We start from the raw sequence: 15093 nt of genomic DNA, 5'->3' as shown, positions 1-15093 counted from the left end.
ATGCCTACTGTACAGAAGTGGAATTCTCGCAGCCAAGCTGCTATCGCCGCTGGCCAGTTCGTTCACTGTGGTAACATTAACTTCGGTACCTCAAAGGCAAACTTCGCAGACTCCCTGTCTGCTCAGGGCTTCAACAACTGCATCATCTATTGGCCCCTCCAGCAGAATAACTATGCCCACATAGGATGGTGCCAGTTGCAGTTCCCAGATCGTGCAACCGCGATTCGTGCCCGGGCGTCTCTCAACGGTCTTGACCTACGTGGACGACCAATGACGACAGGCCCTGTCATCCCTGAAGCTGTATGTTTACTAATTCAGGGATATATTTGACTGGTAGGGATACTAAGACTATATAGAGTATTAGACGACCTACGAAAAACCCGTCGCCAGTCCCTGCACTAGCCTCACAACCTGTATGTCTCCATCTTATACGTACCTCTGAGATCTTTTGCGTTAGCTAACTGACATCGTCTAGACATCTCCCGCCGTGGCTCCTACCGAGGCTCCCACTTCTGTTCTTCCGGATGTATGTGTATTCTCAAGTCTACCTACATGCCCTGCATCTTGTGATGCTAACATTTTGAAGACCGCGGCTTCTGGTTTTCTTCCGGCATCATCAGTTCCTGCCCTACCTCTACGCCGTACTGCCTCCGACATTGAAAAATTGCTGAAGTCTTTGAAACTTTTAGCATACCCGGAGTCATGGCACTTCAAGGAGCAGAACCCCAACGCTGCCGCCGAGGCGTATGTATCTCATATTGCCAGTGCTCATGGTGCATACGAGACCAGTATTGGTTCCCGGGGCTTTGTTGGCGAGCGTGAAGGGCAATCTGTTTTGCGGTCAACCCCATTGCCGTCTTCCCATCCCAAGAACACTCCCTTCCTCAGAACCTGGATATACATTCAGAAAGGCCAAGGTGGGGAAAGGATCTTCAAAAAGATCCCCATAGAGTCTCTCTCGGAGTATGAAGCCTACGATTAGTGTGAGTGGCACCCAGCGAAAAGGCCTATAGATCCGGTCAAGCAAGACAGGGATTCGCGCCAAACCGACAACAAATATAGAGATGTCTGGACGATGGACGAACCGTACAATGACACTGCTTGCATGTTCGCTTCTGCCATTGATACTTACAGGCACATGAGTGGCAGTGACCTGCAGCCCGGTCAAACGGTCTTGAATGATCCCACGGCTCGGTCAAGAGTATCACAGTCTCCGACGCTAATTCTCAATTCTGAGGTCCCTGTCGACGAAAATTCTGCAACCTCTCGCTCCCATATTGAGGTGTATCCAACTCCTCGTGCGGTTGGTGCTGGCTGGGGAGACTATGCCCGTCTCCAACATTGGCAGGGCCATGGCCGCGTTGTTGAGCTAGACATGGTACCCGAAAGGACATTTGAGAAGAAGGTTTCCGAGAAAGTCTCGACCGTTCCACCCCCTGGCACCCAAAGCGTTACCGTGGATATCGACTGCAAGGCATTCGTTTCTGACAGTGCTTGTCCTAAGACTCTTCGTGAGCACAAGGAGTCAACCTACAACAGACGCGGTCACAAAAAGCCAACTCGAGAGCGCAAAGTCCCATTAGTTGGAGAGATTGACGGCTGGTAGATTATCGTCAGATCCTTCTCTTCTGGAACAAGCACTAAACTCTTCTTCTTCTTCTTCTTCTTCTTCTTCTTCTTCTTTAGCGCAAGCCTTTGAATCCTTCTTCTTCCCTGTGGTAGATGAATATGCCTGCGAAGCTGTGGTCATCATTGATGGCCCAGTGGAGGCACCAGAACGATGTGCTGGCACCTTTACGTGGTGTTCTGGATCAGTAACAAAAGGCATACCTTCTGTGAAACTAAGACCATGATGAAGAGGAACAGAGCCGATGAGAGGATTCAACACAACCATACGATACTACCTATGTATAGCTTAGGTATACGTATCACCACAGAGTTCGAATCCTCATAACCTCAAGGCTGACCACCAGAGACTGCTCGGTGCACATGACACTGTACCCAACTTCACACACCTTCAATAGTAGCGATTCCGTAGCAGAAGCTTAGGTTTAAGCCTATTATACAAATAACAAATAGCCTAAGGGCAGGTCGAAGACAGCATAAAGTAACTAAACTAATTCGTCCCTTGAAGCAAATGACATCTAAGTTTCTGTGACCCCGAGAGCCTAGTATAATATCACGAGTATGATGAGAGCACTTCAGTAATACCATTGCTCACTGCTGTGCCCTATTCTGGGAGATTGGTCTAATATCAAGCGTTGGGCGGATGGTATTACTCAATGGATATGGGCAGAACGCTTGCACTGAACTGCGATATCAGTATCCCAGTAACTACTCCGTGGAGCATGGAGGCTCGACATGACACTCCCGTGCTTTCAAACGATATGTTACCAACACAGCAGCACGAGATTACCCAAAGTACAGTGCATATGATCAATTTTAAAAACGTAACTTGAATAACACAGTCGTTGAAACTCGTACACTAAAAATAGCAACTTCAATCAAAACATGAGCCGTTCCTCATCCCAGACGCCAAATCCAGCTGGGTATACAGGTCACTGCCCCTGGCAGGTCCTCACTCGTCGAGATAAGCGGATTTTTTTTCCACATCAGCATCCCTCCTCATTCGTGAGCTATTGAGAGCTCCAGTCACCTCCTCCCCATGTGAAGTGCTCGGTCGTAGAGAGTGGCGTTGGTTTCGGGTTACCGTCACTCAATCAACTGGGCAGGTAGGCGATTGGTGCGCCTACACGATCATCTGCGCAACACCTTGACCACCGAGGGTCTTGCTGCCAACAAAGGCCTGTCCCTTGACACCAGCGAGGAGGTAGCAAAGGGCTGTTAGAAGCAGGAAGACGGCGGCGGCAATCAGACTGCTGGAGCCGCTGACAATGCTGATGAACTGCAGAGCAGACATGACACCGTAGGCGCCTGCGCGCATGTAGTTGGTCGAAACCTTGCGAATGAGTTCGTCGAACTTGGAAGAAGTCGGGCAGATTCGCAGGAGAAGAGGGACCTCAATAAACAAGATGATGAACGACGATGCGCTGTACATTGTTAATTTACGGTATGTGGCATGACGCTGAGGGAACCTTACATGGCAAAAGCGCAAAAGATGATTCGGACAACATTGAACGAGAAAATGTTGGCAATTCCGACAGCCAGACAAATGATCATGGAAATGATTCCAAGCCTATACGCAAGCAATATTAGTCCCTTGTTGGTGGCGCAGTTCGTTCGATATTGATCGAGTCGCAAAGAGCAGCTCGACAACTGGCGAGCTATGGTTGAAGCTATGTATAGCTGTGGATAGGCGGCTTACCATTGTCCGTAGATGCCTACATAATTATTAGTACTAGAGACAGCCAGCGCAATGCGTTGAGAGCAACATACTGAAGTTTCGCGTTTGGAATTCTTCTTTGAGCGTCATATTGACAGCTTGCGGCGAACGTTCGTATTCGGGAATAGAGAAGCCGAGGAAGATTGGGAGAGAGAATCGATGCGGGATCGAGTTATCAGAGAGTGGTATCGCGAGCAAAAAGGTTGCGATAATAGTCAAGATCGACTCGGAAAGGTGGAGAGATTGATCGTGAGTTTGGTAGCGTTGTGTTGTGACGATGAAAGGTCTAGAAACGAAGAACGTAGCCTTTTGGCAAATGACGGATGGAAATGGTTGCTGAGGTGGTCCCCAGTTTTGATTGGGGCTGGCGCAAGGCTTGGCTTAGGTTGAGTTATGTCGACAAAAGCTAACCGGACAGGTGGGTGAGTGGGGAGGCCAGAGTAGGGGAAAGGGTCCCTGTAAGGAGGATGGACGGTGCGCTATTGACAGTCAATGTGAGACGTTGAAGGGTTCGGTTCCTTTGATGAAACACAACAACAAGCACATGTGGTTCCGTTTCGCGATCTTTGTCGTTTCTCTTTCCTTTGTGCGCTTTTGGACTTATACTACTTATCTGCCGTTTAGGCAGCTTTATTCTTTTTGCACAGCCAAGTGACGTACGTTGGATACGCGGCATTGCCAAGCCTCGCCCAGAACTCAGTGAAGCGGAGTTGTTCGCTTACATGCCCGACTCTTTCTCAGAGAAACACTTGACTGTTTTGCCAAGGCTATTCACGAGTCTTTGGAGGCTGGTCTCCATAATTGGACGGGTCTGTGCAGGCATAAAGATATCAAACATGAGGCTATTCGGAGCTGCATTCGACACCAGGCATCCTTTTAAGACAGTATCATATGGCTCCAACAATCAGCACTAGAGGTACATGTGCCTTGAAATGTTAACCTCTGGTCTTTGAGAATCAATTGACACGCATGTATGAAAACAAGGCCATTGAAGACCCATATGGGTCCCTCAGTATAGGCTTCATTGCCGTATCTTTTCTTGTAGTCATTCAGCCCTGTCACTGACATGCCATTGTTGTTAGGCTGTTGAAGATCGTATATCAACAACGTGGTTAGTGGGGTGGTTCTTGCTGCAAGTGCGAACTACCGATGACTTACCTCTACACTATTACATCATCTTCAACGCACTTAGCCTCTTCTCAAGGTACCAAGCTTAGCAAGCAATGTCCGGATCGCCGGTTTTGACTGTTCAACTATAGTGTCGTTACCGCAGCATATCCTTAATTTCTCTCTGTTGTTCGCCCTAGTCATTCATTTTCAAAACGTACCACTACCGAATGATATTGAAGAGACAAGACAATGACTTTTACAATCCTCTCAAACGATCAGGTCAACTCCATCTTGGAGGGCCTTAACGTTGATGAGCTTGAAGAGTTTCGCCATGTACTGGCTTCGTCTCTTCACGAGTTCTCTACTGGAACACCAGCTTTGGAGGAGGCCTTCCAGGAACCAGAGCGTACTTCAACACTGCACCCGGAGACAATGGCCGAAACCCTTTACATGCCCTCATGCGCGCCATGCGGAATGGGCTGCAAAGGTGAGCTATTTTTGTTCTGACTGACGAGTTAGACTGACTTGTCAGTGGTATCTTCAACAAGTCCGGAAGCTCGTCGATGCTCAGACGATGCCAAGCAGCCTAGTCCAATTGGCGTTGTAAACTTGTTCACGCCAGACGGAACACCACTTGGTATCATAAATGCGACTACTTTGACAGCCTTTCGAACCGCACTGGCTTCAACCTGCCTTCTAGCGCGCCGTAATCACGTCAAAACTTTGACTGTATTTGGCAGTGGCCTTCAAGCTTACTGGCACATTCGACTTGCTCTTATGATGCGCGGTAGAACGATCAAGCGCATTCATGTTGTAAACCATCGATGGAGCGACAAGGCGACTGGACTATTGAAACGGTTCGCTAACATTGGTCCGGAGGTCAAGCAACGGGAAGGCTGGTCAGATACCAAATTTGGACTATTGATTCCCGCGTTCCACGAGTATAAGCGCCTGGTAAAGGAGCAGGTAAGGGAAGCTGATGTGATATACTGTTGCACTACATCACAAAACGACCTGTTCGATGGGTCCATCTTGACGTCCCATGAGGGCCGCAGGAAAGGAAGACTTATCATCGCTGTGGGAAGTCTTACGCCGGATCATCGAGAGTTGCCAGAAGACCTGATACACTTAGCAGCCAAGAGGGACGACAAGCCACATCGGCATTTCCATAAGCATGCCATTGAAGGCGGAGTAATCGTTGTTGATAATATCAGAGGAGTACTCAAAGATGCGGGCGAAATCATAGCGGCTAATATTGGCCCTCATCAGATGGTCGAGTAAGTACTTAGGGTGGCTCTCAAAGACATAGCTAACACGACACTGTAGGCTAGGAGAACTGGTGATGCTTCATCGTCTGGCTATAGAAGAGACTGATGGATTTACCAGCAGCCAGACGTCTTTGACTTCAGACATGGATAAGATGGATGTACACGGCAGGAGCTCTATGTCAACCGTCTATGGCAGTGGAAGTAATACCAGCGAAACGCCAACAAGCCCTACGGGTTCTGTTGACTCCGAAGGGAGGAGGCCCAGCTCGTTCTTCCACTCCAGAAAGAGCTCCAGCAGCTCTTTGGACAAAGAAAAGAGGAAGTCTGAAGATCATCTTTGTCAGTGGTTACGAGACGGCACCGTAGTGTACAAGAGTGTCGGGCTAGGACTGATGGATTTGGTGGTGGGGACACATCTGATCGGGGTTGCAAGCGAAAAGAATGTAGGAACAAGGATAGATGGTTTCTAAACAAGATATAAATTGAAATAAATACAAATGTGCTTCATAAATGCTGATTATAATAGTACATTCTTACTCGGCTACCCAGATGGCAGCCATACCCATACCAGTTCCTACACACATTGATGTTGCGCCGACCTTCTGGCCGGTTCTCTTCAACTCATATAGTAGGGTAGAGACTTGTCGGGCACCGGTGCAGCCCAGAGGGTGACCAAAGGCAATGGCACCTCCCTTGGGGTTGATCTTTTCCTGAGGAATACCCAGCTCGTTGGCGCACCACAAGCACTGGCTGGCAAAAGCCTCGTTGATCTCCCAGATATCGACATCATCCTTGGAGATACCAGCAAGGTCGAGAGCCTTAGGGATGGCCTTCCAGGGGCCTTGACCCATGAGGAGGGGCTTGACACCGACAATTGAGGCGCAGACGTACTTGCCGATAATCTTCTGTCCGAGCTTCTCAGCGGTAGATCGCTTCATGAGAAGAACAGCAGCGGCACCATCGGAGATCTGACTGGCGTTACCAGCGTGGATAGATCCGTCCTTGGCAAAGGCAGGGCGGATCTTGCCGAGGGACTCGGCGGTGATGCCCTCTCGGACACCATCATCCTTGGAGACGGTGATTTCCTTGGTGTTACCCTCCTTGTCCTCGAACTTGACCTTGAGAGGAGCGATCTCCTCATCAAAGAGGCCATCTTTTTGGGCCTTGAGGGCCTTCTGGTATGATGCGGCGGCGAAAGTATCTTGCGCCTGTCGAGTGATACCGAGATCCTTGGCCATCTGCTCGGACAGAACACCCATAGGGACCTTACAGTTGGCAGCCTCAGGGACCTTCTCGAATTCCTCGGAGAACTCAGAGACAGCGCCGGGACCGTAGTTGATAGACATACTCTCAACACCAGCACCGATACCAATATCGATCATGCCAGTCTTGATCTGGTTGGCGACATCGACGGTAGCCTGGAGACCAGAAGAGCACTGTCGGTTGAGAGTTCGGACGGCGATGGACTCTGGGAAACCGGCGACCAAGCTGGCAGCTCGCATCTCAGTAGCACCACCACCGGGGGCGAGCACAGTTCCGACACACAGGTCCTCGACGAGGGCGGGGTTGATCTTTGAACGGTCGAGGATAGCCTTGAGGACTCCGGCCATCAAATCAGCAGCGTGTGTATCCTTGAAACCACCACGGCCTCCCTTGGTGAATGCGCTTCGGCAGGCGGCGGTGACAACGATCTGCTAATGTTAGCGTCCAATCCTGGCGCATCAAGTAGCTCTTCGCATCTTCTTAACTTACATCATCGGGGTTCTTCTGGAGGATCTTCTCACGACCGCCAGCGGTCGGGTTACCAGAGATCTGGCCTCCAATCTGAATAATGCGGTCGGTGACTGGGAACCAAGTTAGTTTGTCATCATGGTAAGCGGAGTGCAAAACAGCTAAACATACCGCCCATTTTTGCTATGATGTAACTGAGAGTGATGTAGTAAAGAAGTTGAGGGCTGGGTATAATACGCAAGACAAAGACAGGAAGAGATGAAATATTTAGATGGAGGAGTAGTATCAGGGAGGATTAATATACAGAAAGATTCTCGGTAGACCTCGGATATTGTGAGAGAAAAGAGATGGTGGGAAGCTTCGTCTGTCACAGGAGAAGAAGCTACATTAGTACGTTCAAGACCGAAGACCGACGCGCGGGACGGATTTCCCATTCTAAAAAACTGGGGGACCGAGGCATCTTCTTGTCCCATGCTTAGCGTTGTTCTTTAGCGTTTCTTTTCCTAGCGCCCGATCACATGCCAGTTCTCAGTGGATTCCATTCCCCCAGCTTTTTTAACGTGCAGTATCCGTAACGCGGGGAGAGAGAGAATCTCCAACAAAATGTTTCTTGACTTGTTGCGTCACAAGGTAACTAAGAAAATAGTTACTCCAAAAATGACGATTTAATGTGAATAAGTAAGCACGTGGTCTCGTTCTATCACATGGAAATACATTGATTTATTTTTGACCTGATTCATGCCCTGCCACCTTTACTGTACTATACCGTACTATACCTACCTCTGTACTCTCCACCACGATGGGTATCGTTATTAGAAGAATAAAGCTTGACTATGGGAATAAAAACCAACCTGCTGTCAAGAAAGAAAAAAAAAAGAAAAAGATTATCTATAGGTAAAATAGTACCAAACTGACTCTTCATTTCATACAGGTATCGTAAGATGAGGAATGCCCTCCGCACTCGGAAATCGCTGGGCTCCAAACACTTCTATCGTCATCTTGAAAAGACTGAGATGCCAGCGATAGGGCATCCCACGGCGAACTAGAGTCTTCGCCAGAACCTGAGTCGCAAAGTGGCATAGGAACCGGCAATGGGTTCACAAAAGAAGTATCTACCCTGATCACAGGTATTACTGAAGATTCTGTCAATGCTCGGTTACGGCCAGGATTGAATTGTTGTGGTATCGGAGACGTAAAAGCGTATTGCCCAAGGGCATCTTGAAGTTGTTGTTGTTGCTGCTGCGGCTGCATGTAAGAGGAAGGGTTGAAGTCGGCCCACGATGGATATTGGCTGGGAGGTGCAGATCTCGAGAGCGGCGAGACTGCTTCTGTGTTGGGGTTAGCTATCTTGTCCACTGAGCTAATTGAGACTGAATGTATAAATGTTACTCACCAACTTCATCAACCAAACCAAGAGACTTGAGGGCATCAAAGCCCAGCTCAATACTGAACCGCTGATCTGGGAATTTCCCCAATCGAATTCGCAATTCTTTTTGCATACTTCCAACCGTTTCCACATCAATTACGTCCAGCACGCACCAGTGTTTGGCATCCTTCCATCGTGTCTTGGGAACAGGGTGTATTTTGACACCCCAGTTACGAGCAAAGTCGTTGTCAACGACACTCGACGCACGGTTGAGATAGCATTTTGCGATGCAGGGCACTTCGGTTGTCTTTGTTTTGAGAGTGATGCGAATCATTTGCCCGTCTTTGACTTTCGCTGACTGAGCTCTTGAAAGAGTCTGAAGGGGCTGTGCTGCGAGTGACCAGTTTAAGTTATGCCCAGAAGGCTGTGCAACAGGAGACTGTCCTTGACTCGGCGGCTCATCATCCGGGAAAATGGCGGACTCGTCAAAGGAAAATGGAGGAAATGGTGAAGATTCCTGCGGAGAGAGCAGAGGCGAAAATGAGTGCGAATGTTGCGGTTGGGGTTGTGTAGACGGGTCTGGGAAAGACAAAGTCTTCAATCGCCCTCCACTTCTGCTTCGCTGACGAATTGATTCAATAGAATGGGAGGCAATAGACGGACTACTTCGACGCCTTGATCGATCTTTGGAAATAGGACTGAGACTTGTGGGTGACCGTGAACGACCTGATGCCTGCCTGATGGTATCTTCAAGCACACTCAGTTTCAAGCGGCCAGGCCGAGAAGCCAGAGCTGGGTTACGCTGTCGATTCGGCGGGGTCATAACTCTTGGGGTATTGATAAAATGGAAAATAGGCAGAGAGTAGAAGTGCCTGATTATAATGTTGAACTTTGCAAGAAAAAAGCAACGGTTGTGGCTGTTGAGTGAGTCGCCAGCTAAAACGTGAAACTTGAAACGGCAGAATATCGTAGTTTAGTCGAACCGGACTTAAGTGAAGTATATCAATACTCCATATCTGAGTAAAGTAGAGAGATAAATATGCCAGGGTTTCCCAAACATCGCATCGTGTTAGGCAAGGTAGTCAATATGCAAGTATTGGTATCCAGTCATTGGGTGACATTGAGGATCACCACGCTTCTCGAACCCTAGGCGTACTGTCGGGTTGTCAGCTCAAGTCCTTGATTCCCGCAAAATACGTAGAAAACAAGGCTCTTGACTGGTCTTTGACGCCGGTTGCGATGCACAGCCTCTGTCAACCGAGTCGATGGAGGCTGTGCTAGGAGAGTGACGGTGAAATAAGAGCCGCCTTTCATGACTTGTGCGATCGAGACTGGCCACGCATGATTGAAAATGCACTCTATCACAATTATGCCATGTCTCACTTTAAATCACAGTTACATTAAAAAACAAGTGACTTTATGATTTTATGATATGCCTCAATGCAGTTTCAACCTCATTTTATAAGGCGATTGCATATTGTGTTGACTAGCTTGACTACTGGTTGCTGCGCCTCTTGGAGGCATACTATTCGGGCGTCAGGCTCCGAAATAAGGAGCTCCTATCAATCAATATTACAATAACACATTTGTTTACGCATGATGCGGCTCAATAATAAACACATTCGCCTGGCTGTCGTAATGAGCCGCATACTCAAGTGAGACGAATGCTGCCCATTTCAGTGTCACCTAACGGATTTGAGGACATAAAGATCTCCATACATGCCCCAAAACGGACTTCATAACCGTCACTTAGACCGGTGACGTCTATCAAACAGACAGAAGGTATACCAATCACGACTGCATCACTGCATTCTGACCTATCCAACAGGCTTCAGAAGGTATCTTTCACGGAACTCCCAGAAATACCAACAACGCCACCAAGAACAATTTCATCAAGTGGCCTGTGAAATCTAGTTCGATGGCTCTGAAAGTTGTCCCCGAAGCCTCATCTGCAGGCGGTTCGATGCAAAGGAAAGAAACTCCAGAAAGTGGTGGACGGACCTGCTACCGGGCAGTGTGCCAGGTATCGTAATTTGAAGCCATGCAGCCCTATATGATACTGACACTTCATAGATACCTTCCATTGGACAATTTCATGCAACACCTAGAATGGTGTTTTCCACAGGTCGCTCCCTAGAAGCCTCCTCGAGAGCAAGATGTCGTCGAAGACAGCTATACCACCAGCAGAAGCCTGACTGTGGAAAAAGTCAAGTGACCAAGGTAGACACTCCGAATTGTCATGTTGTCCAGCACAAACAGACACGGGGCGACTTGAGACATGTATATCGGGAACATGATCAAACTTGGGATCGGGGCCTGCCAGCTAAGAAGAACGGCACTGACCCCAATCTCGAGAGGATCAAATACGTTTACAAAAGCAACGACCAAACTTCGGAGCGTTTAGCAATAAAAGATTTAGAAGACAAGCTAGGGTTCTTGGCCATTGCTTTGGAAGACAGACCATTGAGAGCTGTCAGTCTAGGCGTTGAAGAAGCCTATATGCGAGGAGAGCCTCTTACTCCTCCCGAGATCGAGTTTTCTGAATACAGTGGGGAAGACGACTACTGGGCCTGGGATCAGGAGACTCAAGTGTTCAGGCACTGGGATGAGGACTTGAGAGAGTGGGTTAGCTTTCCTGAGAGGTTTGACTGATGAAGAAGTGGAGGCAAGATAGGATACAACGTAACAGTAATTACTACATATCATGTTAGGCGTTCAAGACACTAGGTAGTCACTTTAGAACACTTTCATTAATAAATTTCATTGGCTGTTCAACTCTCCGAGTACAACACAACCACATCGTCAACACCAAGTACTTCCCGTCCGCTTATATCCTCATGATCTCATCAACGGCCTTCCCAAGCTCACAAATCTCAATATCAAGCCTTGCTTTCAGGCTTGTCCTTCACAACCTTGTCATTGGGAGAGAAGCTGAGGCTGACACTGTTTACACAATGACGTTCATCGGTGGGCGTGTCAAAGCCCTCGCCCTTGAACACATGACCTAGATGGCCGCCGCAGTTGGAGCACACAATCTCAGTTCGTGCCATACCGAAGGCGCGATCCTCGTGACGCTCAACTGCACCGGGGATGCTGTCAAAGTAAGCTGGCCAGCCACAGCCAGACTTGAACTTGTGAGTAGCCTTGTAGAGAGGCGTATCACAGCCTGCGCAAGTGTAGACGCCTTCGTCGGGGTAGTGCTTATCGAACTTTCCTGAACCGGGAGGCTCGGTACCCTTCTCACGGAGAATACGGAATTGCTCTTCTCCCATTAGTTGCTGTGTTTAGAGAATCGATTATGAGGCAACTCACCCTTGTTGAGAACAGCACGCCACTCGTCGCTTGAACGCTGGTCAGGATAAGACATGTTGGACTTGTTGCTAGATGAAGTGCCAAATAAAGCGCCCAGGATGGGAATTCCAGACATAGATCGAAGAGGAATAGGTCGATAGGCCAACTGTGAGGTCAGTGGAGGTCTCACACGGGTAATGTTCGAGAATGTAAAGATGATGTTTGACAGGAATGGAGAGAAGCGCATTGGATATAGGTTTGATGCGTATATTTATATTTGGTTGAAAGGATGAGCTGCCATTCCAAATCTCAAAAGACGTTATAAGTCCAGGGTCTTGATTTATTAGTGGCAATCTGTGGAATCATTTGCATCATCGAGTGAGGGAGGTTGCTAAGCAGAAGCACAGCCACAACTTGGAGCACTATACACTATAATCATGGCTCTGATGTTAAACATCAGCGCAAATACGCTGATAGTATTCCAAATACGACAGTACCTAGCTGATCCCCGGCAAGGGAATTATCTAACGGCGATTATTCAACAGCATTTCCTCAAAGCGTATCAGTTAGAACTGAGACTGGACGCTACCCTGACTATTCCTTGGTTCAGCCCCAATATATCGCAACGTGGCTAAGTTGGAAAGGAATAGCTTCTGATGATGTAAAAGCCAATTGGTAATAGCATATTCGAAAATGAATACTAAGCATCTTGGCGTTTCAAAGTCTTTGTCAAGGAAAGATAGTTTTATTCAAACTCTCAATAAATTGAGACTCTACAAGGACCAAGTGTCATGTAGAAGAACTTCGACCTCAGCATGGCTGATGCACTGTAACTTCCATGTAGCCTCCCCGCTAAATCCAGGGGCCAGGTACCTCGAAGAAAGAGTCCAGGTCCGTGCCCGCATTAATTCCGCTGGGCTCCAACTGCTAATGATAACTAAAACATCACCAACCTGACCGGGCACCTTGGCACCTCCTATCAACCTTCATCCACCTCAATTCTAGGCACCTCTTTTAAACTCTAGGTTACCAATTTGCAACAAACTCTCCTAGAGTGGTCCTTCAGAGCATTCCCAGTTCAAATCTCGCGACACCCCAACCTAACTCCTCAACTCTTTCTCGTCACAATACCATCATGTCTAGGAGAGCCCCGAACCCCGCCGCTGAGCGGGCGGCGCAAAACCAAGCTACCATCAAGAGTCTCCTCAAGTTGGAGGCCAACAAGGTCTGCTCTGATTGCAAAAGAAACAAGCGTATGTTCTCATTTTCAACTCCTATATCGTATCCCTGCTGACTTGGCCAGATCCTCGATGGGCCAGCTGGAACCTGGGCGTCTTCATCTGTATCCGATGCTCAGGCATCCACCGTGGCATGGGCACTCACATCAGCCGAGTCAAGTCCGTCGACCTCGATTCCTGGACCGACGAACAACTCCAGAGCGTTCTTAAATGGGGTAATGCCCGCGCCAACAAATACTGGGAGGCAAAGCTTGCGGCTGGTCACGCTCCCTCCGAAGCCAAGATCGAGAACTTTATCCGAACAAAGTACGAACTCAAGCGATGGGTAATGGACGGTCCCATGCCCGACCCTGCGACCCTGGATGTTGAAGGCGACGACGATGTGCCCCTTAGCCTCGTCAAGGAGAAGCAGGTCATAGAGCGCAAAGAATCTCTCAGGAAGGCTTCCCTAGGCAACTCATCAGCACCAAGAGTCGTCCCCCCTCCTCAGGGGGATCTTATCGGCGGAGATCCTGTCCCTGTGCGATCGAGCAGCGCTGCTCCTCAGTCATCCAAGGTTCCCCCCAAGGGTGAACCTGCTCCCCCACGAACAACAAGCACAAAGGATTCGCTACTCGGACTCGACTTCTTCGGAGAGCCCCAGGCTCCTCCACGGCCAGCCAGCACAACCGGTACCGCCCCAAGCGGCCAGTCACGACCTGACTTGAAGCAATCTATTCTCTCTCTGTACGCATCTGCACCTCGAACTCAACCCCAGGCTCAGCCACAGCAACCTCCATCTGCTGGAGGATTTGGCGGTTTCGCTTCTCCCACTTTTAGCCACCAGTCACAAGGCTCAGTCGGCGGTTTCAACGATGCCTTCAGCAACCTCAGCGTCTCAAACGCACCTAAACCCGCTGCCCCTGACCCTTTTGCCAGCCTTGGTTCCGCTGGCCGTACCACATCCAGCAATAGCAATGCATTTAGCGGCCTAGGAGGAGGTAGCTTTTTTGACAGCAAGCCCTCGCAACCTTCCGCCCCTACTCACCAGCATCAATCTTCCAACTTTTCCAACTTTGGCGGCTTTTCCTCCCCTGCGCCTGCTCCTGTTGCAGCTCCGGCCGCGCCCAAGCCTGCTCAATCCTCTGCTATGGGCGATCTCTTTGATCTTTCTACGCCTGTGACCACATCGCCTCCTCCGCCACAGCCTGCAGCCGCTTCCACCGGCTCCGTCTTCAACCTCTCTTCCCCTCAAAACCCTCCCGCTGCTGCACCTGCCAGCACCACAACAAGCTCTATGGGTGGTTTCTCTGGTGCTGATGTCTGGGGTGGGGGCGATTGGGGAGCCCCTGCAGCAGCTCCAGCACCTATTCAGAAGGCGCCTGAACCAGCAAAGCCTGCATCTAACGACTTTGGATGGGGTAACGCGGGGGGTGCTTTTGCCAACACTCCCATAGTCCCTGGAGCATCTGGAGGCTTGACATCTGGCGGTTTCAACCCTATCGCATCACCCAAGGTGTCAGCCGACGAGGAATTTGGAGGATGGGCCAGCAGCGGGCCTGCTGCCAGTGGAAGCACTGGCCAAACAAAGTCCGGCGGCTTCGGCGGAGATGACGACTTGTTCTCTAATGTGTGGCAGTAGGTGGTGTGCTTTTGGAAATATTTAGATGGCTTAGGGGTTCCATAAAACGATTGTAGGCATGTTTAGGCGTTTGCATGTTAGGAGCCATGTAAATGCGAAAGGAGATGACTTAAATTGCACGACCG

At 49.2% G+C, this 15093-nt stretch overlaps 8 protein-coding genes across 8 annotated transcripts; 4 read left to right on the top strand and 4 right to left on the bottom strand.

Moving 5' to 3' along the window:
- On the top strand, window positions 1–1606 carry FSST1_000714 (RNA recognition motif domain-containing protein; the record flags this gene model as incomplete). The annotated part of the gene is made up of 5 exons (XM_083233573.1): window positions 1–300; window positions 357–413; window positions 476–526; window positions 587–963; window positions 1063–1606. 5 exons carry the CDS (start codon window positions 1–3, stop codon window positions 1604–1606), a joined length of 1329 nt encoding a protein of 442 aa, XP_083090896.1.
- A 1143-nt stretch (window positions 1607–2749) lies between these two features.
- On the bottom strand, window positions 2750–3433 carry FSST1_000713 (TVP18/Calcium channel flower; the record flags this gene model as incomplete). Its single annotated transcript, XM_083233562.1, has 4 exons — window positions 2750–3050; window positions 3101–3196; window positions 3326–3341; window positions 3397–3433. The coding sequence occupies 4 exons, from the start codon at window positions 3431–3433 to the stop codon at window positions 2750–2752; spliced, it is 450 nt and encodes a 149-aa protein (XP_083090895.1).
- A 1269-nt stretch (window positions 3434–4702) lies between these two features.
- Window positions 4703–6191, top strand: FSST1_000712 (uncharacterized protein; the record flags this gene model as incomplete). Its single annotated transcript, XM_083233551.1, has 3 exons — window positions 4703–4940; window positions 4986–5730; window positions 5780–6191. 3 exons carry the CDS (start codon window positions 4703–4705, stop codon window positions 6189–6191), a joined length of 1395 nt encoding a protein of 464 aa, XP_083090894.1.
- Window positions 6192–6254: 63 nt separating this feature from the next.
- Window positions 6255–7630, bottom strand: FSST1_000711 (Thiolase, N-terminal domain-containing protein; the record flags this gene model as incomplete). Its single annotated transcript, XM_083233540.1, has 3 exons — window positions 6255–7412; window positions 7474–7565; window positions 7624–7630. The coding sequence occupies 3 exons, from the start codon at window positions 7628–7630 to the stop codon at window positions 6255–6257; spliced, it is 1257 nt and encodes a 418-aa protein (XP_083090893.1).
- A 740-nt stretch (window positions 7631–8370) lies between these two features.
- On the bottom strand, window positions 8371–9641 carry FSST1_000710 (uncharacterized protein; the record flags this gene model as incomplete). The annotated part of the gene is made up of 2 exons (XM_083233529.1): window positions 8371–8780; window positions 8846–9641. The coding sequence occupies 2 exons, from the start codon at window positions 9639–9641 to the stop codon at window positions 8371–8373; spliced, it is 1206 nt and encodes a 401-aa protein (XP_083090892.1).
- A 1095-nt stretch (window positions 9642–10736) lies between these two features.
- FSST1_000709 (uncharacterized protein) lies at window positions 10737–11470 on the top strand (the record flags this gene model as incomplete). Its single annotated transcript, XM_083233518.1, has 2 exons — window positions 10737–10841; window positions 10892–11470. The coding sequence occupies 2 exons, from the start codon at window positions 10737–10739 to the stop codon at window positions 11468–11470; spliced, it is 684 nt and encodes a 227-aa protein (XP_083090891.1).
- Window positions 11471–11697: 227 nt separating this feature from the next.
- FSST1_000708 (peptide-methionine (R)-S-oxide reductase) lies at window positions 11698–12356 on the bottom strand (the record flags this gene model as incomplete). Its single annotated transcript, XM_083233507.1, has 2 exons — window positions 11698–12080; window positions 12131–12356. 2 exons carry the CDS (start codon window positions 12354–12356, stop codon window positions 11698–11700), a joined length of 609 nt encoding a protein of 202 aa, XP_083090890.1.
- An 888-nt stretch (window positions 12357–13244) lies between these two features.
- Window positions 13245–14968, top strand: FSST1_000707 (uncharacterized protein; the record flags this gene model as incomplete). Its single annotated transcript, XM_083233496.1, has 2 exons — window positions 13245–13362; window positions 13413–14968. The coding sequence occupies 2 exons, from the start codon at window positions 13245–13247 to the stop codon at window positions 14966–14968; spliced, it is 1674 nt and encodes a 557-aa protein (XP_083090889.1).
- Between the last annotated feature and the right edge of the window lie 125 nt (window positions 14969–15093).

Source organism: Fusarium sambucinum, chromosome IV, assembly GCF_050947815.1.
Source record: "Fusarium sambucinum isolate potato_lamoka chromosome IV, whole genome shotgun sequence".
NCBI classification, from domain to species: domain Eukaryota; kingdom Fungi; phylum Ascomycota; class Sordariomycetes; order Hypocreales; family Nectriaceae; genus Fusarium; species Fusarium sambucinum.
This window is presented reverse-complemented; position numbering and strand designations above follow the sequence as displayed.